Raw genomic sequence first — 16,977 nt, forward strand, 5'->3', positions numbered from 1 at the left:
TCAAAAAACTGAAGTGACAGTTGAAAACATCTGTTAAAGATAGTGACGGCCTTCTTAATTTGTTCTGTGATGTTTGGTAGCGTACCTGTTTCTTCTTGGCTTCCGACTCTGAAATCTCTTTGCCACCAAATAACTTCATCGCTTGCTGGATGCGTCCCTGCAGACGAAACCGGGCCTTCTCCAGCCTGCTTCTCGCCATTGACTGGGCTTTTGAATGGACTTCCCTGTGGACCATAACTGGTGGTTGTGGAGGTTTACTGCTCTGTATAGAGCTCGGTCCTGTGTTCTTGTGCTTGGTTTGAAATTGGCAAGGTAAACTTCCTCCATATTTAGCGGGAACTGGACTCTCTGAAAACTTTCCCTTAATAGAAGTTTGAGTCGTAGCAGGTAGCGGCTGATCATTTTCACTGAAACTTGAAGCTAGGGGATGTGATTTAGAAAATGACTGTGGCTGGATCAAAAGCTCAGATTCAGCTTCTTTTGCAGATTGAAGAAAATGAGATTGAATATAAGTTACAGGTGGGTAACTGGTGACTATTTTGGGTGTAATAATATCTTTTTCATCATGTAATTTTCCCTGGAGATCTCTTGTCCTTTGTTGAGGAGTGGAAGCTGAAAGCTGATTTGAGTGCTGAGATTGGAGCATGATGTTCCCAATGTTCTCTACATGTTTGCTTCTGGCCACAACTAATAACTCAATCTCAGGCTGTTTCTTTGTCCGAAAGATTGTTTCAACGGCTGGTTGATTCTTAGGAAATTCACCAACTTCCTGCTTATACCCAAGAGAACTAAACATCCCCAGAATGTCCTAAAAAATGCAAAGCATACAAATGAATAAAAGGGACTATTATGGGACTGAAAAAAAGTTATTACATCTATTGTTTTACTTTACCTGGCAGTAGGAGACTGCTTCTGTGACCCTGTCCTTCAGGCTAGAGGTGCTGAGGTGCTGCAGAGGAGAGGTTTTCTGTAGTATTGCAACAAGGCCTTGAAGATCCTGTTCCTCGGTTTTAACCTGGTTTGCCAGCTGGAAGCCTCGAGAGATTAGCCCCTGGAAGTGTTAAAGTGTGTATTGAATTTAACAGCTTCATATATGCTTTATATTTTCCCTCTCTAACAAAACGCCTAATTAGAAACAACATGAAGCTTTGGTTTGCTGACTTTTGCTGTAGGCTCCATTGTAGGGTGTCCTCTGTGACTTTTTTCCTTTAGGTGATTGTAACAGTCCATCGCATCAGTGCTCCAACGATCCAGCTCAGCCAGACCACCTTCCAGCCTGGATGCAGCCTGCTGCAGCTCCCCACAGGCCCCCTCTGCTTCAACAAGCATCTACAGTACAAATAAACAGTCAGACTGTTCTTTGTTTGCTATAATTCAACATAGGAGAACTGGACTCTAGTAAATTTGCACAATGTTTGCCTGTGCGCTGATTTAATATTCTAGGAATATTAAAGAGAATTTCCCTGCATCTCAGTGAGCATCCTACCTGTGGGAGAGTTTTCTGGATCTTTTCAAAGTAGCTTGTTTGAAAGTCGGGAGAAGAGCTAAGAGATGACACGTTCACTTCTGCCATCTTTTTACTCAGTAACTGAAATATTATAAAGTATGAGACAGTAGCTCAAATAACAAAAAGATTTGTTTGTTTATTTATTATTTACTGATCAATTCAGCCTTTTGAAATTTTACTAACCTGTAATTTCTGTCTGATAGCCTTTAGTGGCACTGAGGCCACCTCAAGTGGCTGTCTGAGGAGCAGGCTGGCCTCCTGGGTCATTGAATGCACCATTTGAAGACATGATGCACCACTACAGGGCTCTGATGATACCTCCTAAAAGACAAAATCTTTATGTCTAACACGCTCCTTTATTTTTAATGTCTCCTTATGTCAAATACAAAATAACAAACAGAACTAGACCTGCATAAAAGACATATTGTTAATAGATGAATACTTACAAACATAGCCTTCTTCATGTATTCAGCCCACTGAATGTTGACTTTGCTCAACTGTTCGACCAGACTGAGACTGACTGACGTTTCCGTCACTTCTATGAGATAGTTCCCTGCCTCATTTAATTGAGCTTGACGTGAAGTCCACTCACTAACATCCTACAGTATCCAAGTATTTTAAAAAGCAAAGAAAAACCAGCAACAATGAGGATATTTTGAAATCATTTTTTTAAATGATGATGATAGGAGAAGAAAGGAGATTTTTAAGTTACACAACAGTTACTACAGGACAAACAGGGTAAAGTTACCTGTGTTGCAGCTGGGGACTGAATTCGTTTCTCCTGCGCCAGCCACGCCTGTAGAGAAGCAAGGTTTTTGTTGTACGTCTCCCATGCACACAAAACTCTCTCCATGGTACCCCTAGTAGCAGTCACAGCCTGTTTGACCATTTCAACTTCACTCTCTGCTTCCTTCACCTGACGAGTAACAAGCTGGAAATTTTCGCCTGGGGTGTGAAAAGTGTGTGAAAGTCAAATCTCGTCTTAAAAAAAACCCTAATTACTTGATTACATTTCTATTGAGTTCATGACAACATGATTTTATGTTTACTCCATACTTAGCGCTGCTTTGCTGGTATAAACATTCGCCTTCTCCTTCAGGGTGTGCAGAGCGCTTGTCAGAGTGAAAAGCAGGTCTTGATGCTCAATTGTTTCCTAGAAAACAAATCACAGAAAATAATAATTTTTTGTTTCCTTTTTGTCTTTCAGGAAGAATTTGATCCCAAATGACTCACTGGATATATCCTATTTAAATTGTAAGGGCCTGGCCTTGAAGTAACATGTAATAGAATATATGCCATTCACTGTTAGTCATCATTGGAATTAGTAATAGAAGCTTTTACATATTACTCTCTCAGATATACACTCACATGCCAGTCCTGCAGAAGAACATGTGTGGTCTCCTGAGACCTGTAGGGTGTTTTCCAGGACTGGACCTTGGCACCGATCTGGCTCAGGAGGTCCAGGATGGTGTGACGGGACTCCTGGTATTCCAGCTTGATCCCTCGATACTTGGTTGAGACCCGAATGCTGGTTAAACTGTTTGAAAATTAAGATGCAAACAAACTGCTTTTTTCTTTTCAAACACAAGACTTGGAGATTTGTGCCTTTAAACCTGCATATAGTGATAAAAAAATCATAATACATTCAATAATTATAGGATTTTAACAATTGGGTCACATACCGTTTTCTTATCTCATCAAACTTTTCAAGGGGGACCACTATGTTCCCCGAGTCGTCCATGTTGTGATAAGTCTCAAGAATATTGACATAATGGCCCATTTCTTTATTTATATTCTGAAAAGTGAAAAAACACAGTAAACAAGATTTTTAAGCTTTAATCTGAATAATGTTGCTCTTCAGAGTTTCAGGACACTGTTATCAAGTTTTGTCACAAGATCACATTTTCTTTCTTTGTATGTAGCTTCAACACAAACGAACCTTTAGGCTATCCTGCTGAGCTCTTGCTTCTTTAGCGGCATCTGAATGGTCTTTCACTTTCCCTGCGTCTTCTGCAAGCCCTGCCTCTGCACGCTGCAGCCATGCAACAACAGAGTCCAGAGGAGGAGGAAGACTCAGGTCCAAGTCTGCTTTACACCTCTGCAGCTGCAGAACGACACACATATACAAACAACTTGATATGAGCAATCTGCTTCACTAAAACGAGCAGTTTTCTATACTGACGACTTTCCGTAAATATTAAAATAATGTGGCGTTATTGTTAGGTGACTCTTCACTGTTCCTGTTAATGCTACAGTGTAAAATCACTGACAGTTGTTGTTTGATGGAAAGAGATGCTATACCATGAGTGAGTTCATGTGCGGGGTTATTGACCCCGTGAAGCATAATGTAGTACAGCAAAACTGTTCAATAAAAAGCCCCTTTCTGCTTGGGGTAGAACAGCAGGCTCAACCTCTGTTGTAAAGATTCCTCAGCTCACCACAATATTTTAAAATAATGTCCCCACAAATGTCCCCAACAGCTTAACAAAAAAATACCAAGGTTAAAAACGAAAACCCTGAATGTAACCTTGCTTCTTATTATGCAAAAATACATTTCCTGACCTCTTCCTCCAGTTGATCCCACGCTGTCCTGAGAAAACACTGCTGCTGACTCAGCTCAGGGCGGCGTCTTAGGGCAGCCAGGAGGGTCATCACTGGTCTCCGTTGCTCAGTGAAAGAGCCAGCGAGGCTCTGAAGCACCTGATAAATCAAACATGATAACTCCTTAACCTTACAACCTACACACGCTGAACATGTAATTTAATCCTTAATACTGCATTACCTGATATTTTTCAGCATAACTTGAGTTCTCTGCAGCCTTCCATGAATCTGACAGTTCCTGATAGGCTTGTTCCAGCCAGCATGTCACTTGCTGTGCTCGTTCACTTGGAGAAACCTAAATTTTCATAACCAAAGCTGTCAGTAACGACCATTGCAGTGTTAGAATAAGTTGTCAGGGCCACGCGATCAAGCAGTTCATGCCATTACACGAGACTTAGACAGTTATGAACATTAATAAGTACCATTATTTAATAGAGAAAAGAAAGACTTCCGTAACAAAAGTGACAGAGTGTTAAAGGATTCATTGTGTACCTCGTGTACTGGTGAGACAGCAATTGCTGGAGTAAAGTGTGCAGACAGAGTCTCAGGTGAGCAAAAGGAGGGCTGGGCCAAAGGAAACAGCTATAGCACCACCACCAGATCAAACCATGAAAAACAGTATTGAAAGGAGGAGGACAGAAAGATGGTTGACCACCCTTACATTCATGAAGGTTCTTGTAGAAGACCAAAAGACAGCAGGATGTGCTGAAAAAATGAGAAATGTGATCTCATCGCTAACCTGGAGGTGGTCATCAGGTGCTGGCATGTCGCTGGAGTATTGCAGAAATTGGGCCACATAGGTCATGATAGACTTTTCATCAGGACTGCTAACATCAACATCTGAGGTGAAAGGCAATGAGAACAATTTGATTCAAAATTCTCCCATTAGTTTGCTTTTGTTTTCTTTTTTGTATAATACTCAAGTTTTCAAGTTTGCCTATTGCAGAATCAAAGCTTAGTTCTGGGGGGGGGGGGGTTGTTTTGTTTTTTTTAATCAATCTAAACCTTTTGGAGTCATTCCTGAGAAAAGGTCATCATATTATCCAGAATTACAACAAATATCACTGTGAAATGCCCCCTAACATTTTATCAGACTCACCCTGAGGTTCCAGCAGGCGGGGTATATGCAGCTCTTGCTCAGCAAGGTGAAATGCTTCTTCCAGGTTCTCCTGGTTGCTTCTGGATTGGACCAGTGAGAGATCAACCAACTGAGGCCTGAGAGAAGACAGGATGGCCAGGAAGACCTCTCCACTTCTCCAGCTTGACTTAAAGTCCTTCACATTAACAGAGCAATGAACTCTAGAAAGAGGAAGACAAGGTCCACAACCTTTAGATGACTAACGCATTGATCACTTAGATGGATCGCACTGAGAAGATTAAAAAATGACAAAAAAGAATATTATTAATCATTAAAAACTCAAGATACCAGTGTAAAAAAAATGGTTACAGCATAAACATTGTAAATATTAAAATTTATACAATATAAAGAAAAACCCTCACTTTTTGCATTGGTCCCTGACCCACATGAGCAGGGCCTTCTTGGCAGATACACGGAAACGTCTGTGGAGCGGTGATGTCCGACCTGCGGGGACTGGACTAGCTGGAACAGGGCTGCCGGACCAGGAGTCCAGGCTGGAGAGAGAGTCGAGGGAGGAATGACGCGAGCTAAAGGAGAGCGCACTGGCCAGCTCCTCAATCTAAAACAAACAGAGATGGTAAACATATTGTGCATTAACTGATCAATACCTTCATAAAGTTAAACTTAGAATCAGTGCAAGGATTTTTAAACAACTGTGATAAATCTTAACATGTTTTGTTAAGATGTCCTGCCATTAGTATCTGAGTAATGCTTCATTCCACTGTACTCACGTGACAGTGGAGTATGACGGTCCATACGAGGCCTAGGATGATGGACGGCCGCCCATCTATGATATCTGGGATGTTAATGTTCACCAGTTTGACCTGAAGCACACCGAACAACAGCGGCAAAAGCATTAAACACACTACAGACACACATATATTATATTGTAATGTTTTTCAGTGTGCAAACGTACATTTTTTTTCTTGAGAAATTTTAATGCCGTCTCAATATTGGCCCTCTGCTGGAAAACCCCACGACCTTTTTGTCTTTTCTATAATGACAGTGGCAGACAATTCTCAATATCAGTTATGCCATTTTATCTTCCCAATAGTTGTCTTCACATAAGGAGAAAATTAGAATTTATTCATTTCACTGATGTTAAAACTCACCATCATCTGGCCACTCATCACCTCCAGCAGGTCGAGCAGCTTTGACCCATCTCTGAGATCACAAAATAGGTCTGACACAAATGAGGGCGGGCTTCCCTGTAGCAATGCACAAAATATAGTTTTACTGATTTTATCTGCACAATGTAGCAAAGTAAACAAGCAGGTGTGTTTGTATAAAAGCTATTTCCTGTTTTTAGAACCACAGAAATACGCAGTGAGTTTAAGCTGACAGTGACACCTAAAGTTGAATTACGTATATTATTTTATATAATTTTGCAATTATAATAAAATCTTTGATCTAAACAACTCTTGGTCACACTGGGTGTTAAACTGAATGATAATTATAGAAAAGAGAATTTTTTTAGTGCTTCCATGTGTCAAAGAAGCTGATGAAAATATCATTTCTGACCTTAACTGACATCAAGTGCAGCAGGAAGCACAAAGGTTAATAGAAGTTGTCTTCTTCATTGGGCAATGTCCAAAGTGTGTATGCCACTTTTTATTGCACAATAACTTGAAAATTTACATGCTACACACAAAATATACAGCACGAACCAAGCTGATCCACATTTTAATGTTTTGAAGCTGCAATGCGTTTATATAAAAGCATTTTCTTGTTCACAGTGGCAAACACTGACCTCTACGTATAAAGGAAGTACCTCGGGTTTGCTAGTTTTGATTTCGGCTTGGAGCACAGTCATGTGGACATGAGCTGCCTCGGTTCATGTTACATGTTGTTCAGCTCTACTGAGCACTATTTATACCCCAGACTGGTGTCAGCAGCTCAAGGTCTCTTTCCCATGAGATCCATGAGTTGCTTCCCTGCTCTCACCAGTGAGTAAGCATGTTACGCTCTCCAGCTAACATGCAGCTAACCTTTCAACCACAGCATGAAGTCATGTTAATCTGTATTGCTGATAAAGCATTTGCAACATTTACTTTTTGACTGTTTATGTCGCATAAAAAAGTGCATTGAGGACAAGCAATGCAATTTGCTGTTTTCTTTGTACATGTATTATGCAGATGGCATGCCTAGAAGTATATATACCATTTTCACCAATTTCCTAACTACTATAGTCTTTAAACATCCATATTCCCAACCAAACTGTTAATAAAGCACCAGGAATTACTTTAAAAGCAAGGATTTGTCAGTTATTTGGCACTACCTCAAGCATAAAATATCTCAAATTTGAATTTACAGCTGCATAGTCTTCCTGCAGTTTGCCATTCCCTTTGCTAAACAAATAAATATAGTTAAATTCATTGTGCACCTTACACAGATATAACACCTTAACATACCTTAGCAAGTTGAGCATTTATCCAGTTGGTGAATGTCCTTTTCTGAATCTGTTCATGCTCCACTGTTAGGGAAATATAGATAGAAATTGTTGATAGAATGTATAGATTTCTTTGATTAGAACAGTACTTAAGTATTAGACACTAAAAAGAGATACTGTTATGCTAAAGAGAAATGAAAACACAGTCAAGCTGGCTGATTTATGCAAAAGCTTCACTCAAACGCAGCAAAAGCCTCAAAAGTGTCTAGTTCTGTTCTTGTCTCTAGGTCTGTGTGAGCCATCAGTTTTAACACCTAATGCACTAAATGCACAATATCAACAAATACATTACGGCGTATTCCCCAAAGCACCATTATTATTATTCCTTTACTGTCCATATCAGGATCATGCTGATGTAACGTCCATAACAAAGCTGTAGTTTATAACTGCAAAGGGACCTTTGTTGTGAGTTACAATCACGAGGAGGTCATAAACTACTCACCGACATCAGAAAAAGAGAAACATTTTTGACCCTCCATTCTTATAATGAATAATTAACAAACCCATGAATAATGATTTTAGGTGTCCACAACATAAAGCTTCTGCCTTGGCCACCGGATAATCCTGGTGTCAAAAGCTTCTTCTTTAAGCTAAAGACATGCTAAATGCTAGGATCTCCCTAACAGATGGGACAGCTTCCAAGTCACAGTCATAGATACTGGGGCATGCGCACACACACACGCAGAGCAAATATACACACAGGAACATTCACAGTAACAACAAATGCCCAGACTGACACATGTACGCACACACAGAGTGAGATATTTTGGATCAAATGATGCTTGATGCGCACAAGAACACATCCTAAACTCCCACTGCCAAACCTTTGCACTTTTTACTGTAAATAACATCAGACTGCTTTCCTACAGTAATCAGAAAATGAAGAAAAGCATGAAATTATCAGGGAGTAGTTGCCTGTTTCCATCTCAAGTCTAACCACAATAAGTTACATAACAGTCAACGAGACCCGAAAGCAAGCTGTTGACAGTAGCCTTAAGGAAATATAATATATTGATATTTTGTCTGACAGAAACAAAAAAGCCCACAGACACTTGTTTTGGACTCGTTTCCTGGTATCAATTTTGACCAAGAATCTGAGCAACTAATGCTTCTGTTTGTTTAAGAGCTTGCCAAAACAGGCCACTCCCGAGCATTTGAAACACTGAACTCCACCCACCTCACCTGGCATTGGCGCATAAAGGCGTCACCACATTAACGCCTGAAGCCCTCATTGGATTTTTTTCCTTTTTTAAATCCCTGGATTTAGTTGGTTACAGCTCTGGAACTCTAAGGCCTAAATGAACCACCTTGGACTCTACAGAAAGCGAAACTTGCGAGAATTTTAAAATACAGTAATTCCCCTGTATGTAATTTTCTTATCACAAGACAACAGTGAGGTTTTCACTTTCACCAAATCAAAACTTCCTGTTCTCAGTTCATTTTTGAGTAGGCATTAGCTAAATATGCTTTTCCAGGTCAAATCACAGTGATTGAGGCAAATGTTTACAAGTGATTCTGAGTTTAAGGCGTGGGCATATGAGCAGCACTGATTACATCACAACTAATTTGGTATAATATGCGGTTTACACATGTAGAAACTTGAGGTTTCCATTGCACATACATAGGAAATGGGAGAAATCTTGTATCCAGTAGTTAAACTTCGAATCTGAAAACAATACTTGCTTATTTATAGATGTTTTGATCAGATTAATGAATGGAGTCATATTAGTTTTTTCTTCAACTGAGACACAATTACAAAGACTAAGCGATCCTGACGTAGACCCTGATGAAGAGTCTTGTTTTTCAATTGTTGCCAGTCTACTCATAGAATAACTTTAACTACAATTTTACTTGAAAACAGAACTGCTTTCTGCAGTTATACCCCTTGTGGGATCAGCTATCAAGGCCATGCAACCTTTGGTAAATGATGTGTAAGATTTTGGTGATATTTTTAGTATCAATGCTGAGTGACTCTATGATGTACTATTTGCCATGATGCTCACACACTGCTTATATGCGTGTTTTGGTACATAGCTGATATCAAATATTCCTAGATGCAAATAAATGGAGACAAAACAGATAAGAAAAAAAGCATAGTGTTTCTTCCTTTTTAAAATGGGCATGAGTCACATACACATAATTTATTTGGGAAATTAAAACAGAGTCAATAATAATTGGAGTTCTCTTGATAAAAGGTGAAGTTTAATGCAGACTTGATGGTGTGGATCAAATGAAGCCGAGCAGATAGATTGCTTTTATTGAAAGGTTATTTGTCATGAATCTTCAAAGTAAAAGACTAAGACGCAACAAAGTGCCAAACCCTCCTTTTAACTGCAGATTATCTTCTGAACTGGGGTAGTGAAAGTGCTGTGGTCTGCGTGTGTTTTATTATACAGCTTTAAAAAAAATACGCCTACACTAGAAAAACGTGAGCACAACATTAAACACTTTCTAAGCACGATTCAGTCTTCGGGCTGGAGTTGTGCTTTTCACACTTTCACTTTCATTACACTACCAGTTCTGTAGTTTAGAACTGGAATGCTAACTTCACAAGTAACTGTGATGGAAAATAAAGTGAAGCAGAATTTTTTTATCTATGCAATTTTGTAATGTTTCTCCAAAATTATTGGTCTTTAATGAGTAGCTGATCTCAGAGAGTTGCTCACCACCACAGTGACTCCCTGCGACAGCACATCACATGTCACAACATCTATGTAAGTGCAAAAATAGCCTGACCTTGGAGAAGCATGTGCACATTGTCGATGTCCAGTGGAATCCCTCCATCGCCTTCTTCTGCTTCACCTGAAGCCATGCAGTCTCCGCAGCAGAGCCCAGAATTGACTTCAGGAAAGTCTAGGAGAAAAATATTAGTAAATCATCTGCTCGGGGGGAAGACCGCAACACTGAGGTTTTTCTTCTAAAACATTTTTCTACTCACTGGTTAGTCATGTTAGGAACACACCTATCCACACCCTTGCTTTTCTGCAGGCAGACAGGCTCAGGCACACACTCTCTGAGCTGAAAAAAGTAAAACCTCTGGCGTCCATAATGAGCTACCAACACACTGCCATAGTGTGGACATACAAAAATAGATGACCTGGTCACAAATCTTTAACATACCTGTAAGCAGGGCTGTAGTCACTGCAGACAGCTACTGCAGGGCATGGCAGTGAAGAACCCAGATGAGAGTTAAGAGTGTACAATAAATCTCCTCAGCTGTGTCCTTTGAATATGGCAAAACAGTGTTGAGTGTCTTCAAATAGGATATGGCCTTTAGTGCTCATAAATGAAACAAGGTGCTTTGCTTGTTGGTGGGAGAGAACAGCAAAGAGTGGAAAGTCCCGCCCTGTCTGGCTGTATAAGCAAATCATTTACGCAGACTCTCAGACAAACCCAGCAGCCTTTGGCTACAAAACAATCAAACACTGTAAAATCGTAAGGTGAGCTTCTTTAGTGTTCAGCTCTATTTATTAAAGCAAATAATTGTATTTCAGGAATCAAAAGTGCTTCTACTTAAATATTTTTTATAGGACAGCTGGGAATCACTAGGAAAGTAGTGTCATTCCAACAGTGAGCAGTGAATAATCTTTCTCATCAGGTTTCATATTGAGTGTAAAACACATGGATGACCGGGAGAAGCACAGTTACAAAATTTCTGACCTGAAAAGAATAATCACCATATCGTGAGCTAAAATGTCTCATTGCTTGTTATTTACTTGTCTCACCTAAAGAGAAGGTAGGAGTTTTGAATGGGAGAACATGATACACAATGCCATTTTTACCCTTGAGAGAGGTGCCAGTGTTTTATTTGTTATTTCACTATGGTGAGCAGTGGAAAGTCTTTGTGCCCCGGCAGCTGCACCCTTACCTCAAATTCCCACCTGTTATGGCTGTGGCAGAAAAAGGTAATGTTTGAAAGCGGAGCAGGCTTTAAGGTTTATCTGCTATTCTTTAGCTAAACGCAGACAAGGTACACTTTGAGAGTTAAAATTTAAAGTTAGGAAGTTAGTCTTCCAGCTCAGTACGCTGACTTTTAACACTTATAAGTTGCTGTCTACTTAAACCCATGGGTTGTCAAGAACTCAAACGCAAAGAAACCGAGCCAACTGTTAGCATTTGATCTTATCTTAAAACATACTTCTGGCTTACCAAGCAATAATCAACTGATTATGAATATTCAATTCAGTTCAATTCCATTCCGTTTTATTTAGACAGCACCAAATCACAACAATAGTCGCCTCAAGGCACTTTATAATGTAAGGTAGACCCTACAATAATACATACAGAGAAACACCCAACAATCATATGATCCCCTATGAGCAAGTACTTTGGCGACAGTGGGAAGGAAAAACTCCCTTTTAACAGGAAGAAACCTGTGGCAGAACCAGGCTCGGGGAGGGGCAGCCATCTGCTGCGACCAGTTGGGCTGAGAGAAGGAAGACAGGATAAAAGGCGTGCTGTGGAAGAAAGCTAGAGATTAATAACAAGTATGATTCAGTGCAGAGAGGTCTAATTACACATAGTGAGTGAGAAAGGTGACTGAAGAGGAAATAGTGAATGCAAGAAATAGTCAATATGAGGCTAGACTTGCAATTGCAATGCAAAAAGTACACTTTGCAGTCCATACCACTTATTTTAAATATTTAGTTACACATTACTGCAGACCTTAAAAAGATAAATCTACTAGAAAAAATATACAATAACATATAGATAAACTATTACTATAGATACTGTATAACTAGATATATATATTATAGATCTTTTACACGTCACAGTCTACCTGAGTATCAATGCTGACCATGTCCACCCCTTTATGATCACAGTGTACCCATGGCTGCTTTCAGCAGGAAAATGCACCGTGTCACAAAGCTTAGTTTGTCTCAAACTGGTCCCTCCATTCGGTGGCACTACGGAGCAAAAACGTACCGGAAGTACTACGCTGTTGAAAGTAGAAGAAGCTTTCCCCCACGACTTTGACGTTTAGCAGCAGCGCTGTCTTGACCTTCCTTCTGCAGCGTGACAAACTAAAATGTAAGGGTGGATTTCATTTTTATTTAGCAAGGTTACTTTAACGATAACATAACAACACTCAGTGCATCACGATAGGTATTTAAAATAAAGCTGGATGACTAACTGTGGACATGTATGCTGCCTTTCCAGGTGTTTCTTGCTAGCTAGCGTCTTGCTAAGGCTAGTTGGCGTTCTTTGTAGTTCTACAGAAAAGATGCTAATCTGTCCGTCACGGGCCGTTTTATTGAATGAAATAGTTAGCTTCTCGCGCTAAGCTGTTATTTATTTACGTGTAAACTTACTCTTTTTTCTCGTATTAGCGACATGTATGTATTTATTATTACACGTAACGGGTAACTAAAAGCTTGCTAGCAGGCAGGTCGGTATCAGCAGGGACATTAACCCAACAAGTCAGTTAATCAGTAGTATAATAACGTTTAGAAAAATGTTTCTTTAACGCATCTTTTCTTTGGTGGCCATAGTCATCAGATAGACCTCCGTGTTGAGGGTCAAGGTGTCACTCTGTGCGAATTAATTTCTGATTAACTGGCTTCTGAGAGTTAGCTATAGTCGAAATTGGTGCTGACTGAATGTTAGTTTAGTGTTCATGCAGCTTCGGGTTAGATATTCAGATTATGCAAGGTGTTTTTTTTTTTGTTTGTTTGTTTTTGTTTTTTGAGGATTTTAACAGAGGACCTGTAATTTCATACTTTGCTGCTGCTTCCTCCTTCAGATGGCTGGACGTGCGTTTGCAAGCTGGTGGTCCCTGATGAGCCCTTACTACACTAAGGCATACCAAGAGATGTGGGCTGGTGTTGGCATCATGACATACCTGTACTACAAAGTTTCCTATGGGGGTGAGTTCAAAACTTCATTATTATTATTATTTATAACATTATATTAGATGTCATCTACTAGAAGTGCAGATAAAATATGACATGCAAACTTAAAATGACCCTTTGAACCTGTATTGTAACTGCCTTTTTTTTTTAGTAAACAGACTGATTGAAACAACCTGTTAGGCATCAGTCTGCAGTTTCTATGCCAAAATCTTCAAATTAATATTCGCTTTTGTGTGATTTGTGAGGTGCTTTCATACAGTCTCTTAATTGCAATTTGTATTTTACTGCTATGTGAATGCTTTGGTCCTTTATTGAAAAGCTGTTAGTAAAAAATCATTAAAGTATTACTGACAATCTAGATGGGTTGTTTCATTGTATTTGTTAAACAAATCTTTTTGGTTTTCTGTCATCTCAGGCAAGAAGAAGGCTGTGAAGGACAGTAAGTACTAACTTATTTTACCAATACTATAATTCAAGTTCAAGAAATGTGACTTTAAGTGTGGTGACATAAGTTTGTCTGCAGTGCTGGGAGCTATACCAAATCGCCACTGAGCTTTGTAAGCACTATGTGGCATTTATTTTTATTCAGTAATGCTTAACAAGAATATTAAATGTATTGGCTATTTTAATTGCCAGATTATCTTGATATTTCCATCTTAAGACGCATAATACAACATAAAATATACCATGACAGTCTCTAAAAATCTTTGTGACAAAGATGAGTTATGGTAAATGGCCTGTATTTGTATAGCGTATTTGTATAAGGACCCCAAAGCGCTTTACACATCCACACATTCACACACACATTCACACACTGGTGATGGCAAGCTACGTTGTAGCCACAGCCACCCTGGGGCGCACTGACAGAGGCGAGGCTGCCGGACACTGGCGCCACCGGGCCCTCTGACCACCACCAGTAGGCAACGGGTGAAGTGTCTTGCCCAAGGACACAACAACCAAGACTGTCCAAGCCGGGGCTCGAACCGGCAACCTTCCAATTACAAGGCGAACTCACAACTCTTGAGCCACGATCGCCAACCCATTGTTAAATTCATTAAAATGAATATTCCCATTCACAGGCCACCATACATATATTTAAAATGAAGCTGTAAATTAGTTAATCTGGTTAGTTTGTGAAAAGCACACAATTACAGCTTTAACCAAGAACATCTGTACCATAAAGTGGTGCAAAAACGCAGATTCAGACTTACTCAGAATGAGCTGTATATAAGAAAATGGCTTAAAGTTGCTGTTAGTGACCACTGTCATATTTAGAATAGAGGAAATATTTGTGAATGTGTAAATGTAATGAAAAATCTGATTTAGACTTGATCTAAGATTGAGTGGTAGAGCAATGAACATGATCTGTACCACTCTGGAAAAAGTCAAGTTATTCTGTTAGATGGTGTGCTGTTGCATGTGTTTACCTCCAGATGTCACTAGCGGGTTACTTGGACAATCTTGTTATTTCTTGGTGATATTTGTTGCTGCAATATATTGACTGTAATCTCATCTTGCATGGTTGGACAGGACTTACTGACTTTTACTGATTAAACATTTTCCTCTCTTTATTTTTTTTCCCCCAGAGCCCCACCATTGAGCTTTCCACCATGCAGACCAACCCTCCACCTGTTGTGAAATAATACCCCCCAATCCAGAGGCTCAGCTTCATATTAGAATTTTTGTTAATATGGAACAAATAAAGTTGTTTTCCTCAACTTTGGTTAATTTGGCTTTCTCTCTCTATCTCTCTCTCTCTCTCTCTCTCTCTCTCTTTTCATAAAGCAACAGCACTAGATTTTCTTTTTCCTGTGGTGACCGTAGACACACAAAGACTAACCAAAATAAGATCACAATCAAGAGAAGGGTATATAAATGATCCTTAAGCTCTTCTCTGAACAAAACCATGAGAAGACTTAAGTGTCTGCACTGTTTTTAAATAAAAAGGCCTCTTGATGATTACATTGAGGTCAATACATTCTTAAAAGTATACAAGTGGGACTAGTTTATTCACATTGTTGTTGATGCTTTGTAATACAAATATTGCAAGTCCACCAACTATATTGAGCTTGCATTGCTTTATGGTTAGACTCTAAATTCAAAATGAACTATGAACTGTCACATCCCAATTAAGGTTTTACATTATTTAGTCAGGCTTGTACTGTTTTGGACAGTTGTATCCTTTTGCACTTTAGTGTTTCCTTTTGGAAGGAGGAGGGGAAAAGCTGGGAATAAGTGAGCTATTTATAGCCAGTGAATCGCAGTTTGGGTTTGCATTTTAACTAACTGAATTGGGAATAAGTTGCAGCACTACTATATTTGGCAATGAGTGGGTGTTAAGAGTGGTCAGTCATTCTTGGAAACCAGGAATCTCGGTTTTTGATGTGCTGAGGTCACTTGATAAAGCTAAGAACTTACAATTGTATATCCAGCATTGGTTACATTATTCTTGTGAAGTCCACACTCATCTGTTCAGCTGCACAGTGAATTGTAGCATCATGACTGATGTGTTGACAAAAAATCAATAGGAAATAAATAGGTTTGTGTGTACAGTTATGTTCAGTGAACTGAATGAGTTGACTGGAGTCCTGCCTCGGGCCACAAATTAAGTGCTGTGTGAGGAAGTGTGGCGTCTTTTTGGCTGGTGATGAAATTAATGCATACAGCTGTTTAAAAAAAGTTATGAACGTTATGATCATTTTGGAGGTTTGTGCTGCAGTTAACATACAAGCAAACTCTAGGAGACTATTACAGCAATACTGAAGCCCACAGCCTTGATGATGGCAGTACTTACTGCAGTGCTGCTGAATTAGACTATATTGTTTTAAGACAGATGTGCCCAACGAGATGCCAAGGGAGTGTATATCATTACAGTAAATGACAGGCTGTGGATGAGGTCTATCTGTGGCCAAAGGCTTTTGGGTATTGAAAATGAATCTGCAGCTGACGAAAACCAGACCTAATGCTTGCCAAAGGTCCCTGCTTCTAACATCATGTACCACCTACACGGTTTAACCTCAGCGGACAAAGTGATGTAATAAATAAAGTGGAAAAACACGAGTTACAAACCAGGACAGTCAGAGTGGACATCGGCGCATTTCACCTCCTTTCTGATCATTTTGAGTCCTACTACTAGTTTGACTGGGTTTCGGATTCACTTGTATATGAGGGTGGTGGTGGACAAACAGTGGCTGATAGAGGGGGAGAATGAACGAGAGAGGGCTCGCGCTCCCTCCCTCCCCCTCTCTCCTCTCGAGCGCACCGACTGTGACTCCGCTCCCTCTCTCCTACATTCAAACATGGCGAAACTCTTTGCCATTATACCACCACCGTCACCCTCACCTTTCTCCAGTCCATCGCTGTCATCACCACCAACGCCATCACCATCTTCGCCACCATCGTCACCGTTATCTCCGGTAGCGTGATGACC

General features: G+C 39.9%; 2 protein-coding genes and 1 long non-coding RNA gene across 3 annotated transcripts in view; 1 reads left to right on the forward strand and 2 right to left on the reverse strand.

The window, feature by feature from the left end:
- Positions 1–10,981, reverse strand: part of syne2a (spectrin repeat containing, nuclear envelope 2a) — an 88,119-nt gene extending 77,138 nt beyond the window's left edge. Inside the window, exons 1-24 of the mRNA XM_085432275.1 lie at positions 10,816–10,981; positions 10,634–10,713; positions 10,432–10,548; positions 7,658–7,719; positions 6,359–6,454; positions 6,163–6,240; positions 5,978–6,070; positions 5,609–5,805; positions 5,208–5,407; positions 4,848–4,948; positions 4,601–4,690; positions 4,290–4,403; positions 4,070–4,207; positions 3,447–3,611; positions 3,190–3,302; positions 2,876–3,044; positions 2,564–2,660; positions 2,256–2,452; positions 1,954–2,106; positions 1,691–1,828; positions 1,487–1,588; positions 1,162–1,329; positions 893–1,051; positions 86–808 (exon numbers count right to left, since the gene is read on the reverse strand). Coding sequence (XP_085288401.1) covers positions 86–808; positions 893–1,051; positions 1,162–1,329; positions 1,487–1,588; positions 1,691–1,828; positions 1,954–2,106; positions 2,256–2,452; positions 2,564–2,660; positions 2,876–3,044; positions 3,190–3,302; positions 3,447–3,611; positions 4,070–4,207; positions 4,290–4,403; positions 4,601–4,690; positions 4,848–4,948; positions 5,208–5,407; positions 5,609–5,805; positions 5,978–6,070; positions 6,163–6,240; positions 6,359–6,454; positions 7,658–7,719; positions 10,432–10,507 — 3,429 coding nt within the window. The 5' untranslated portion in view covers positions 10,508–10,548; positions 10,634–10,713; positions 10,816–10,981. The remainder of the gene's footprint in view (positions 1–85; positions 809–892; positions 1,052–1,161; positions 1,330–1,486; positions 1,589–1,690; positions 1,829–1,953; positions 2,107–2,255; positions 2,453–2,563; positions 2,661–2,875; positions 3,045–3,189; positions 3,303–3,446; positions 3,612–4,069; positions 4,208–4,289; positions 4,404–4,600; positions 4,691–4,847; positions 4,949–5,207; positions 5,408–5,608; positions 5,806–5,977; positions 6,071–6,162; positions 6,241–6,358; positions 6,455–7,657; positions 7,720–10,431; positions 10,549–10,633; positions 10,714–10,815) is intronic.
- A 904-nt stretch (positions 10,982–11,885) lies between these two features.
- Positions 11,886–16,954, reverse strand: LOC146692235 (uncharacterized). The gene is made up of 2 exons (XR_014915155.1): positions 16,890–16,954; positions 11,886–12,152 (listed from the first exon to the last, which is right to left on the reverse strand). It is a non-coding gene; the product is annotated as an uncharacterized LOC146692235 (long non-coding RNA).
- atp5mj (ATP synthase membrane subunit j) lies at positions 12,627–15,265 on the forward strand. Its single transcript, XM_085432280.1, has 4 exons — positions 12,627–12,726; positions 13,439–13,562; positions 13,963–13,986; positions 15,134–15,265. The coding sequence occupies exons 2-4, from the start codon at positions 13,439–13,441 to the stop codon at positions 15,145–15,147; spliced, it is 162 nt and encodes a 53-aa protein (XP_085288406.1). The 5' UTR covers positions 12,627–12,726; the 3' UTR covers positions 15,148–15,265.
- Positions 16,955–16,977: the final 23 nt, after the last annotated feature.

The sequence above is a fragment of the Copadichromis virginalis genome, linkage group LG15 (genome assembly GCF_057382275.1).
Source record: "Copadichromis virginalis isolate Kocher_CV1m ecotype Utaka linkage group LG15, C_Virginalis_male_GT1.1, whole genome shotgun sequence".
Classification (NCBI taxonomy): Eukaryota; Metazoa; Chordata; class Actinopteri; order Cichliformes; family Cichlidae; genus Copadichromis; species Copadichromis virginalis.

Coding starts and splice junctions, on each gene's coding strand:
- atp5mj (XM_085432280.1), top strand. CDS start 13,439: ATGGCTGGACGTGCGTTTGCAAGCTGGTGGTCCCTGATGAGCCCTTAC. Junction 13,563..13,962: donor CTACAAAGTTTCCTATGGGG/GTGAGTTCAAAA, acceptor CTGTCATCTCAG/GCAAGAAGAAGGCTGTGAAG.